The sequence below is a fragment of the Mustela nigripes genome, chromosome 17 (assembly GCF_022355385.1).
Source record: "Mustela nigripes isolate SB6536 chromosome 17, MUSNIG.SB6536, whole genome shotgun sequence".
NCBI lineage: Eukaryota > Metazoa > Chordata > Mammalia > Carnivora > Mustelidae > Mustela > Mustela nigripes.
This window is the reverse complement of record NC_081573.1, coordinates 10,802,676-10,815,106: the sequence shown is the minus strand read 5'-3', so window position 1 is coordinate 10,815,106 and position 12,431 is coordinate 10,802,676. Positions and strand designations below refer to the sequence as shown.

Genomic DNA, 12,431 nt, shown 5'->3' with positions numbered 1-12,431 from the left:
TGGGATCTCATCTTCATTTCGTGTTTGGTTTGATTGACATAACTGTACATGGCCATGTGTAGATGTTTTACTATGTTCCTGTCACATCTCTTCAAATGGTAGGTATTCCCAAAATAAAGGTTGGCAGAAGGAGTTGAGGGGAAAAAAAGGATTACCACTAGCCAAGTAATTTTGAACAAAGAACTTGCCTACTCTTGTCTCTATATTTAGCTTCTGTCAACCAAACTTGTGCTTGACACCCAAGTTCACCAGAATCACAGGTTTTTGGAATTTCTCTTTGTGACTTTAGATGATCACAGTGAACACACAGGACTCTGTCCTTGGTGATGATTCTAGGAGCTCTTGGGGAAGAGACTAGTGTACAGAGATGAGTGCAGCTGAGTGAAGGGACAGTACCACCCAAACTCCATTCCAGGATGGAAGGAAAAAGTCAATCAGTTTTCTTTACCTTGTTCTTTGATCTCAGCTGATATGGCACCACCTTGTTCTATAGCTTGTGAAATTTCTGCAAAAAAGAGAGGAAGGATGAATTCCCCCCCTCTTATGTAGGTATTCGAATCAGAGAGGGCACAGACCCACATCTCAGGACCAGTTTGAAAATGGCAGCTGCTGGCTCAGCGAGACAGACTAACTGTACATAAAAGGAGCACTTGATTTAAAATCCGAAGCTATGAGGTTCTGATTTCATTTCTGCTTTTAACTCATTGGAGACCTCTAAGCAAATCATTAGCATGAGGGATAAAACTTGGTGGATAGGAACCGAGGGGGGTCTCTACTCAGACATAGGATGTAAATGGGAATTCTGTCACTTCCTACTTATGAGGTCTTCGTCAGCTCACTGGGCTTACAGGCTTCTGTATGTTAATCTGTAAAGCGAGGAGAACTGTTCCTTTGTTGTGGAGTTGCCTGTCTATACATGCAGAGTTTGGGCAAGCCATCTGGCCTCTGAATCTGGACAGCTGGAATTACAGTGACTACCACACAGGATCCTGTTGAGATTTGTGAGATTAAAGGACGTGACACCATGCTTGACAGGTGGTAGTTCTGACTGACAACAGTAATTTAGAGGGGCTTCCCAATGTGGCTGGTAAGACCCCAGGCTTCATCTTTTTTGTTCCTACTACCAAGATTAGTCAGGCCATGTCTTCATTCCACATCATCACTAAATCCCTAAGTAATCCATAAATGCATAATATAATTTTATCCATGGGAAGATAATATATAGGACTCATCTGGTTAAGCTGACATTTACATTAAATTTGGAACGATTGAGGGGCACCTGGGTGGCTCAGTTGGTTAAGCAGCTGCCTTTAGCTCAGGTCATGATCCCAAGGTCCTGGGATCGAGCCCCGCATCAGGCTCTCTGCTAAGCAGAGAGCCTGCTTCTCCCTCTCCCTCTGCCTGCTGCTCTGCCTACTTGTAATCTCTATCTCTCTGTTGAATAAATAAAAATCTTTTTTAAAAAGTTGGAACAATTGATAACCTCTGGGATTCTGAGACTCTGACTCAGCAACTGCTCAGACTTTGGTTTTCCTAGCCGCAGCCCGGACAAAGCTGCATCAACAGGAAGTTGGTCCTGATTCTTCCAAAGTGTTAGACTTTGCAGTCAGTGTTGACTGCTGGAAGACTGGCGATGTGCCAGTGGTAGTGTGGTTAATATTGGGGAATGCTTGCTGTCTATGAAAGCCCACATCTTTCCCTCTATGTTGTGGCTTTACTGCTTTGATCCCTTTTGTTGGTCTCCCTTTCCTCCACTGAGGTATGGGGTACATGAATGCAGGAGATTTGCACGTACTTTGTCCACAGATGTAACAGAATTCCACAGAACAGTGCCCGGCAGGCACCAGTACACAGATATTTCAGGAATTGTATTGAGTCTGATTTCATGCTATCTGGAGCTCTCCACCAAAGCATCCAAAACAGACCCTCAGGTGGATGTTGTCCTGGCAAGGTCATGAAGTTGCCAAAACTGAAGATGGAAACCCGAAGAGTCATAAGAAAACTTTAAGATCAGAGTTCTCTTGGATTTTGAATAAGACAGACCATGATTACTAGATCCTCAGGGCCCAGGGCCAGGCTAGAAAGAACACTGGACCATCAGAAGTCATGGTTCGAGTCCCGGGCGTACCAGTAACTAACTGCCATGTGGCTTTAGATGTATCCATTGTCCCAGCATGTCCACACTGACCTGGCACTTCTTTCATGCTTGGTTCCTCTTTCTTCATTTGTGTAGAATTTTCTTGTATTTCAGCCAGTGAATATTCTGCAACAGAGAGAAGATGACACGACTGTCTTAGTAAAGTCACAGCAATTACCCAGACTAGGGATGAGAGCATCCTCTGCCCAAATTACTGAGGGGAACCAAGAAAGCCTCTGGATCTCAGTTTGTCCCATGACCAGCTGATAATGGAGACAATGGAGTCAGATCCTCCAGTGACACCAGCCCAGTGACATAGCAGAGATTGGTCATGAAGAGTGCTTGGATATTGAACTTGTGAACTCCAGTCCCACTTTTGTTGTCTGGCCTTGGGTAATGCACAACATGAGGCAGAGTGTTATGTTTATCAAGAGTTTATCTTCAAGAGTCTACCTCAGCTCCTCTTTTGAACGTTAGCTAGTTAGTGGACTACTCACTAGAGTAGTGAATGATCCAAATATTGGTGTCCAACTTACGAGTGCTAACACTGGCCACTCTTTCTCCAGTCTACTTGCTCTAAAACATCTGTTACAGTGTTTCTTGGGATGAGCTAATAGCCCATCCATTAGGACACCTGGGTGGCTCAGTCAGTTAAACATCTGCCTTTGGATCAGGTCATGATTCTGGGATTGGGCCCTATGTCAGGCTCCCTGCTTAGCAGTGAGTCTGCTTCTCCCTCTCCCTCCACCCCTTACCCCTGCTTGTGCTATCTCTTTCTCAAGAGGAATTTTTTAAAAATCTTAAAAGAACCCCACCCACCCACTTTCTCATGCCAGAAACAAGGGTGTCATCCTTAAGGCATATCCTCTGTCTGCATTAAGTCCTACAAAACCAGTGTGTCTGCTTTTGAAACATCTTCCAATTGCATTTCTACTTTCTTTAACAGCCACTGCCACTCTGGCCCAAGACACCACTATTTCTCCCATGGGGTACCAGAATGGCCTCCTCTTGGTCTCCCCACATCTAGTCATGACTCTTTCTGGACCACACAACACTTCAGCAACAATGCTGGAATGCCAATGGGATTATTTATTACCCCTGTCCCCTTCAAAATGAATTGCTTATGCTTTGCTGTTAAAATCATTCTCAAGATACTGTGTTGTTGGACTTGTGGTCTACCTCCCCATATTAATCTCTTACCTTGCTCCCTCCTGTTCTCCATGGTCTAGCCAAGCTCCCTGTTAAAGGTTTCATAATGCAATCTCTGTTGCTCATCATGTTTTCTCTACCATCCACAGTTAGCTTGGCTAGCTCCTCTTCTTCATATGTGTTTCAGCTTTAACTTCACTTCTTCTGTAAAGTTATTCTAGTCTTCATTTCTCTCTGGTCTGGAATAGGAACCTCTCCTTTCTCTACACCTTTTAAAAAAAGATCGCCCATCTTTCCCTCTTCCTTGCAGCACTGGAAGCTATAAATCTCTGGCTCATAACCCATGAAGATTTAAAGACATGTTAGATAATAAGTCTCATCTTTGTCACCTATGAGTTCATGTAGAACTTGGTAGAACCCGTGTTTTAGCTTCTGCCATGGGGAACCCATTTCATCAGGTGGGTTTGACTCGATGGCAGGGCGGTTTCAACATAGTGCCTCACCTAGAGTACTGACTCAGTAAATATCAGTCATCATTTTAATTTTATACCTTCATTTCCTGTGAATAATATCGACATGTTTTCCACATGGGTCTTTTTGGAAGCTCGGGAGGGATAGCTTCTCTTAAAGTCCTTTGTAGCTATAGATGCCGAGTTACACCTAGAGATGGCCATACCTGTAGTCTTTAGGGTCAATCTGACTGTTCACCCTCGGGACTCGAATTTTCCTGTCCATGGTTGAAGAAAAGAATTCTTCCAGATAAAGGAGGACTATTTTCTTCCACTACCTTTCTCCTAAATACCCTGAGCCAATCACACAATTTGATCAGAGCATGTTGCTATGATATCGACACCAACAGTCTGACAAGATCAGTCCTTAGATGAGTTCCTTGGCTTTAGTCTCAGGCAGGAAATATGGGAGACTCCCACTGTACAACCACCATAGTGTTCTCAAAAAGTGAATGAAGCTTTGTTAACCACTTTGCATACATTACGTTATTGAGTCTTTGCAAGAGCACAGGTAAGAATCCAAGTTACTGTTCCAAGATGTGGAGTCCAAGGGTCAGAATAAAAAGAAATTTGCCCAAAGTCAAACTTAGAACACATAGAAGGTCCAGAGCTCAAGCTCAGAACTTAGGACTCCAAGTCCTGTCTACAAACTTCAACTAAATTCTGTCTGGGTAGAGGGTCTGTCTACTTGTTTCTTCTTTTTTCCATAGGGTGGGGACTCCTCTAATTTCCAGCCAGGCAGGACAACTAAAGAGGGACTTCTCACAGTTCAGACTCATGCTGTGGAGATGGACCCAATTAGTGACCAAGGATGCCCTCTTCATTCCCATGGGAGCTCGAGGTAACCTCCTTTCTATCCCGCCCCCAGATTTTCCCCAAGGCATACTCACTTTTCATCTCTTGCCTTGCCTTCTCAGAGAGTGTGGACAGGCCCATCATTTCAAAGATGTGATTGGATATTTTCCAGTGAAGAGATTCTTCATAATGCTCATGCAAGAGGGAGGCTAGATGTTCCATGTCGGCGTTGTTCACCTCAACCCATGGAAAGGAGCACACTGCCACTTCGGAAGCTTTTTCCATGAGCAGTCCCTTAAACATCTGAAACTCTTCCTTGCTCAGCTGCATGAAACACCATTGCAGTGCATAGTTGGAAAAGGAGGGTAATTTGGCTTCTCTCATCTTCGTGCAAGGCTGAGATCTCAGATTTTGCTGGAAAAGTGGATTCCTTAATAATATGGAGAAATGGTACCTGTGGAAGATTCATAAGATTCAAAAGAGACTCTTGGATCAAATCCTCGGGTTCATACAACCAACCTCATCAAGTCACTAGAAACAACACTTTCTGTTTGTTTTGTGAAACACACAGAGAAGCCCAATTCATGGGTAACAATTCTTCATAGACTTTAAATCACTTGACATTATATCTATTTATCTTGTTATAAGAATATAAATTCCGGGATGTTTTGCTGCCTTTATCCCTCATTCCCAAAACAGCACCTGGCATAGAGTCAGATTAAAAACACTTGAAGAATACGAAAACATTAACTTGAAAGTACATGTGCTCTTCTACATTTATTCTAACATTATTTACAATAGCTAAATTATGGAAGAGAACCCAACTGTCCATCGATAGAGAATGGCTAAAAAAGACGTGGTATATGCACAATGGAGTATCACTCCGTCAAAAAAGAGTAAAATCTTGCAATTCACAATAACATGGATAGGCCTATAGGGCTTTATGCAAAGTGAAAGAAGTCAGACTGAGAAAAATACCACATGATTTCAGTTATACATGGCATTTAAGAAATAAAACTAATGAGAAAATGAAAAGAGAGATAGTAAGACAAACCATGCAATGGACTCTTCACTCAGTAGAGGGGAGGTGAGTGGGGACGGGGTGGGGGGAGACAACTGATGCGGAGGAAGGCGTGCGTTTGTGCTGATGAACACGGGGCGGTGTATGGAAGTGTTGAATCACTATGCTGCCCACCTGAAACTAATGTAACACCGTATTTTAACTATATTGGAATTAAAATAGAAAATCAAAACCCCCTCGAAACACCTGTCAGTGATGCTCTTGGCTAATATGTCCTACTCATGGAAACTGGCAAGAAAGCTACCACCATTTATGGAAAATTAGTCACTCTATTGATTTAAAGTAGGCTCTAACCACATACAGGTAATGGGTAGGTTAACTAGCTTGATGGCAGTAATTACTATGTAATGTACACCATATCAAAACATTACATTGAACGCCTTATATATATAATTTTTATTAGTACATCATACCTCAATAAAGATGGGAAATAAAAAGAGCCCACTTTGGTAATTGCATGTTGAGAGGGTGTATGCTTCTGTGATTAGAAGCACAGGCTCCCAGATGAAGGGACAGCCCCGCTTCAATTTCTGCTTCCATGACAATCAAGAATGTCCCCTGGAAAGTAACAGCCTCTGAGAGGGGCTACTTGCATGACTAAAGCATTTACAAGAGTGGCTAATAATCGCTCCCCCTCCCAGTCTGGAACAGAAACCTCAGTTGTTCCACAAATCTAGAAGAAGCCCCTAGAGTTTTGCTTTTCTGGTTTTTTAAATTTTTAATTTCAGTATGGCTAAAAACAAAAAGACTTCTGCCCAGTAAAGGAAACAATCAGCAAAACTAAAAGACAACCTATGGAATGGGAGGAGATATTCGCAAACGACACATCAGATAAAGGGTTAGTATCCCAAATCTACAAAGAACCGATATAACTCAACACAAAAAAATCCCGACTAATCCAATTAAAAATGGGCAGAGGATGTGAGCAGACATTTCTCCAAAGAAGACACACGGATGGCCAACAGACCCGTGAAAAGATGCTCCACATCCTACAATTTTTACGGAAGGCGGTCTCGTTTGTGTTTCTGCTGCTCCTCACAGACACAAACGACCTCACATTTGAAGTATTTGCAGCCTCTCTTTGCATTGTAATCAATTTTTAGCAATATTTTGCAGCATGAGAAAAGCGCTCTTTTGTTTCGGGAAATAGACTCTCATTCTCTAGTAGAAAGGCGGGTGGGTGTGGGTGAGAATGAGATTTGGAAAAAGGCTTAAAAAACAATACACCCAGGCACACACACACACCGGAAGACGGATTCTATTTAAGGCAGAGTAGAGCCAAAGAGCCACGCAGTCAGAGAAACAGAGCACAGTCCTGACGAAACTGAGGGATGCTGGTATCACAACAAAGCCTGAGCCCCACATTTCCAGGAAAACAAAGCAGCAAGATCACATGGCCTTGGTGAGTGCTTACAGGGTATGGAGACAAGCATTGCAAACTAGAACTAGGCATCCTACAGCAGACTGAATTTTCTGCTGGTAAAAACTCCAGAAAAACAAACAAACAAACAAACACTGAGCCACTGGCTCAGTTGGTTGGGCGACTGCCTTCAGCTCAGGTCATGATCCCAGAGTTCCAGGATCGAGTCCCGCATCGGGCTCCCAGCAATTTGGGGAGTCTGCTTCTCCCTCTGACCTTCTCCTCTCTCATACTCTCTCTCACTCATTCTCTCTTAAATAAATAAATAAAAATCTTTAAAAAAAGAAAGAAAAGAAAGAAAAGTCGCAGCAGAAGTCAGACTTTCTGCCAAGGGCTGGCTCCCTTTGGCTCTGTGAGCCGTTAGTGCTCTGTCCCAACCACTCAGCTCGGCTAGCACTGTTGACAACAGAGACTCAGGAAAGCGGTTTCCGGTGAAACGGGATGGGCTGCATTTGATGGCAGTTTGCTGAGCCCAGGGAGGGAAATGGAGCGTTGCTTCTCGTTCCCTGCTCTCTCCACTACCGTTTGATATATTCTGCAGCAAAGCAATTGGATAAAGAAATGAGAAGTATGGGGCACCTGGGTGGCTCAGTGGGTTAAGCCTCTGCCTTAGGCTCAGGTCATGATCTCAGGGTCCTGGGATCGAGCCCCGCATCAGGCTGTCTGCGCAGCACGGAGCCTCCTTCCCCCTCTCTCTCTGCCTGCCTCTCTGCCTGTTTGTGATCTCTGTCAAATACATAAATAAATAAAATCTTAAATAAATAAATAAATAGCTAAATAAATATTTAAAAAATAAACAGAGAGAACACAGAAAAACCAAAGAAAGAAAAAAAGAAGCCAAAAGCTTCTTTTGGGAGGGGTGATGACTTCGTTTGATGTCTCAGCTAGATGGTTGCCTCCATGAAGCGCTTTAGGCAAAAGCATTTTAACTCACACCTGATTATAAGTGCTCCCCGTCTTCCAATACATCCCAGCAAGGGAGCTGTCAACCAAACCCAATGGAGTAGAGAGGAGGAGAGCCCAGGTGGGAGGACTGGCCTGGGAGAGGCAGAGGGACACAGTCCCCTGTAAAACCACAATGGGACTAAGGAGAAGGTTACGTTACTCCCGTAGATGCAGGACTGTAGGTTGGAAGAACGTAAACCAAGAGTGGTGGTTAAGGTTATTTCCTGGACACGAATGACCATGGACACCAAAGCTCTCCCTTGGTCTCTATCCTCTGTAGCCTCTACCAGCAACAGCTCTCTGCCTGGGGGCCTTGAATGATCCCATAGAAGCAGTCACGGTTGCAGAGCAGGACATCAGTCACATGCTGTTCTGAGCATGGATTTACCCACTGCTACCCCAGGCAAAGCTGGTCTACTCATTTGTGACTCAGTTTCCTCACTAACAAAGAACAGCCTCAGGAGAACCGTAAGCCATAATTAACATATAATTAGCATAATTAACCCAGCGACACCCCCAGACTCCCACAAGTCCAGACATCAGCTCACCTTGAACCTGGAACCACGGGCTCCCCGACTCTGTCCTTTTTCTTTTTGTTTTCCTTTTTTACGTAGTTCTCAGTGATTCATCAGTTGCATCTAATGCCCAGTGCTCATCTCGTCACGTGCCCCCCTCCATGCCCACCCCCCAGTGACCCCATGCCCCCATGCACCTCCCTTTCTGCAACCCTCAGTTTGTTCCCTGGAGTCAAGATCTTTATTTTAGACCTAGAGGCTGGGAAGGATTGAGGAACATACCCAAGTGAATGTGGAAAATGCTCTTTTATTAAAATGGGGGAAATGGGGCACTTCATTCTTTCAGAGGGTGTCTTTGGTCCTTGGGCTCTGGCTAGTGGACACGGAGAGCCTGGGGGCACAGAGGAGAGCTCAAGGAATAGACCTGAATCAGTAACAGAGAAAGAAAGGAGAGGGGAATGCACTAGGAACCAGACGGGATAAAATACCGACTCACCTCCTTGCCTCCTCACCTACCAAACCAGAGCTTGCTCCCCAGCCCACGGGAGCCGCACAGTGAGGGTCTTTGGGGAATCCTGGGCCAGTGACGTTGTTGCTTCCCATTGGCTGCCCTGGCCTCGGAATGGCCAGACCCAGGACAGATGCGGAGCAGCTGCTTTTGGCACCTGTGTGAACTGCCCTCCCACCTGTACCCATGCTACTGGTGAGGACGCTGCCCGCCGTCTGCAGCCTCCACTGAGCCGTCCCATAGCAATAATCGCTTGTGTGTTCTTACTTAAACGACCCGTATTTACTGACCACTGTCTGATGCCGTTGCTGATGTCAGTTCAATCCACTCTCTCCGTGAAACTCTTACTTGGATTCCCTGTGAGCTCACAGTAAGCAGACCTGTTAGTTGCCAGAAGAAAGTTCTCCAGAATTCTCCCCGTCTACAGTGTCCATCCTGAGTAATGGAAATACCAGCCCCTTTGTGTCGTGAGTCTCCACGTGAATGGTGGTTCCCCAGAGTTTTCCTGTCCTCGCCATCGCAGCTTTATTGAGATATAAATGACAGCATTGTTTAAGTTTGAGCTTTGCGAGGTGTTGATTTGATAGGCTGATTACTGCAAAATGATTACCAGCTGTGGAAAGGACAGAGCCCACTTCAGTTTCCCTAACTTTCCCCCAGATTAGAATCACCTGGTGGGAGCTTGTAAAACCCTCAATGCCTGAGCCACACCCTGTTCCAATTGAGTCCGGAGGTCTGAAGCCCCCCAAGGTAAGACATTGTGCCACAAAGCCTGGGGACATTGTCACACTTTCCAGCCTGGCTCTTCCCAAAGCGCATTCCCCTAATGCTTTTGCAAAGGGGTGTCTCCTGGGCCTTACGGGGAACATGTCAGTGGGTGGATTCTCTGGCTTTTTGTTGCCCATCTCTGAGCCTGCCGACCCCAGACAAGGCCTTTGGAGCAGCCAGGGCTCATTCGCTGTGGATCCTGGTGGTGGTGGCTCACCATCAGCTCCAGCTATTAAATTCTGGGCTCTAGAGAACAAATTAAATGAGACTTTGACTCTGAGGGACTTTTGTTCTTCTCTACCCCTTAAGGATGGTGTGAGGTTTGGGTGGGCTGAGGATCCCACCTGCTCTCACTTTTGTAACGAAACCCTTCTGGAGAGCAGAGAAACCAACACAGGTAGTACCTGCTCATTTTGTGTAGAAAAAGATGCTTTTTCCAAAAGAAAAATTGTGTGGCTGCTTCTAGATCTTTGAGTTCCAAATGCTGTCCTAATACTTCAATCATGAACAGCAGGGTTTGGACCTGAGAGTTCAGTCTGTGCCGTGATGTACAGTCCCTTCCCATAGGGTCGGAGTGGACATCCTGCCCACCACGAGACAGACAGACCATCTAGAGAGCAGACCACTCTCTAGATCAAGGCTCTTGGTCAGTCTGCTGGGTGTCTAAGAAACGTCTCCTTTAACTTGTTCTAGTGTATTAATGGACTAAACCCATTTTAAAAAGTTATTTCATTTTTAAAAATTTTATTTTATATTTTATATTATATTATTTTATATTTTATTTTGTTTTGTTTTATATTGTTTATTGCTCCATGCAATACGTGCCCTCCTTAATACCCTAAGAATGTTCCATAAGCACCAAGTGAGGGGTGCCTGGGTGGCTCTGTTGGTTTTGGCTCAGGTTGTGATCTCAGGGTGGTGAGATTGAGCCCCATGTCAGGCTCTGCACTGACAGATTCTTTCCTTCCTATTCACGTTCCCTCTCTCTCTCAAATAAACAAATAAAATCTTAAAAAAAAACAACCCAAACAACCAAAAATGAGGTGATTTCCCTTTTCCATCCCACTGTTGTATTATCTTCCTTGGAAATGTCCCCTGGACACTTTTTTACAGACAAGGAATTCTATTTCTTCTTCTTCTTTTTTTAAGATTTTATTTTCAGTAATCTCTATACCCAACATGGGGCTCGAACCCATAACCCAACATAAAGAGTTGCATGTTCCACCCACTGAGCCAGCCCAATGCCCCTGAGATTTCTTCCTTCTGAACAGTCTCATATACTGTTAAATAAGTAACACTTGAAAACTTTTCAAACTACATTCATGTATACATTTTATTTAAATTCTTCCATTATCCTTAAAGGCCAGTCAGATATTTTCCAGAGACAATGTTAGCATGACAGATTCAGAAACGGGAGCAGGGGCAGGGGGGAGGTGGGCGGGCCCCCCAATTCAGTGACTAATTCATGTCTAACATAGGCCCTTGGAGATGCTTGGAGGTCATGCCTCACACCATTTTCTAGAACCAACTGGGCCATTCCAGATTCAGAATGGCCGACAGAATAAGGCCAACATTTCCAAAGGAAGAAAATATCCAGGGAGCCACCACATCACTCTGTCCATCTTGCCTTATCCCAGCCGTCCGCGCTCCAGTCCTGTATGATCCTCAGGACTGTGTTCTTCACGACTGGGCCCTCCAGCCTTGTCGTCATATCTGGGGCATAATTCTGTTTCATCTCCCTGTGAAGGGTAAGAATGGGGCTTTGTTCCCTCACATTCAGTTTTCTTTTGTGGTCCTAGAGAAGCACACAGAACCCCAAGGACAGTCACCACCCCGGAGACCCCTCTGGTCCCCCACAGCAGACTGAGACCAACCATGCTGCTCTTGGGGAGTCAGGGATGGAGTTCAAGGTTCAGTCTCTTACTGAGTGGTGAGCAGCCCCCACCAGCTCCATTACTCACATTCTGGTGGAGTCTTCTCCCTTACCGGGCTGTGGTTGGTCTGTGTGACCAGCAGTATAAGGCAGAAGTGGTCGACATGAAGTAATCAAAGACCGGGGTCTTTCTTGGGTTCTCTCTCTCTCTCTCTTTCTCCCCCCTTGTTCACTGTCAAGAGCAGCCCTACATGGGTCAGTGTGGAAACTAGACTCCATCAAACTCCAGTCAGGCCCTTACTTGAGGCCTCAGGGAAGACCAAAGGTAGAACCAGCCAGTCAACTGCTTCCATATTTCCGACCCTCAGAAATTTTGTAAGGAAAATCATGTGTTGTGTCAAGTGACTAAACTTTGAGGTATTTTGTCACAGGGCAACAGACAAAGACTACACCAGGTATCATTACAACCTCCACCCACCCAGAATCCACGGCTGACTGAGAAGGTCCCAGTTTCAGGCACAGGGCTTCATGGACACACTTCCTTTCCATCCTCACATCTCCACTGAGGAAGCCGCCAGACCATTTCACAGATGCGGGAACAGACTCAGAAAGGTAAAGGAACCTGTTCAGAGCCCTATGGCTGATGAGTGGTAATTAATCAGTTAGGACTAGGGTAGAAAGTGAAAGATAGGAAGAATTTAAAATCAAATGGGAGCATCCAGGTCAATTTT

The 12,431-nt window shown here is 44.9% G+C and overlaps 1 protein-coding gene across 1 annotated transcript in view; it reads right to left on the bottom strand.

Moving 5' to 3' along the window:
* Positions 1-12,249, bottom strand: part of NLRP5 (NLR family pyrin domain containing 5) — a 31,982-nt gene extending 19,733 nt beyond the window's left edge. Inside the window, exons 1-2 of the mRNA XM_059383419.1 lie at positions 12,179-12,249; positions 4,705-5,044 (exon numbers count right to left, since the gene is read on the bottom strand). Coding sequence (XP_059239402.1) covers positions 4,705-5,044; positions 12,179-12,249 — 411 coding nt within the window. The remainder of the gene's footprint in view (positions 1-4,704; positions 5,045-12,178) is intronic.
* Between the last annotated feature and the right edge of the window lie 182 nt (positions 12,250-12,431).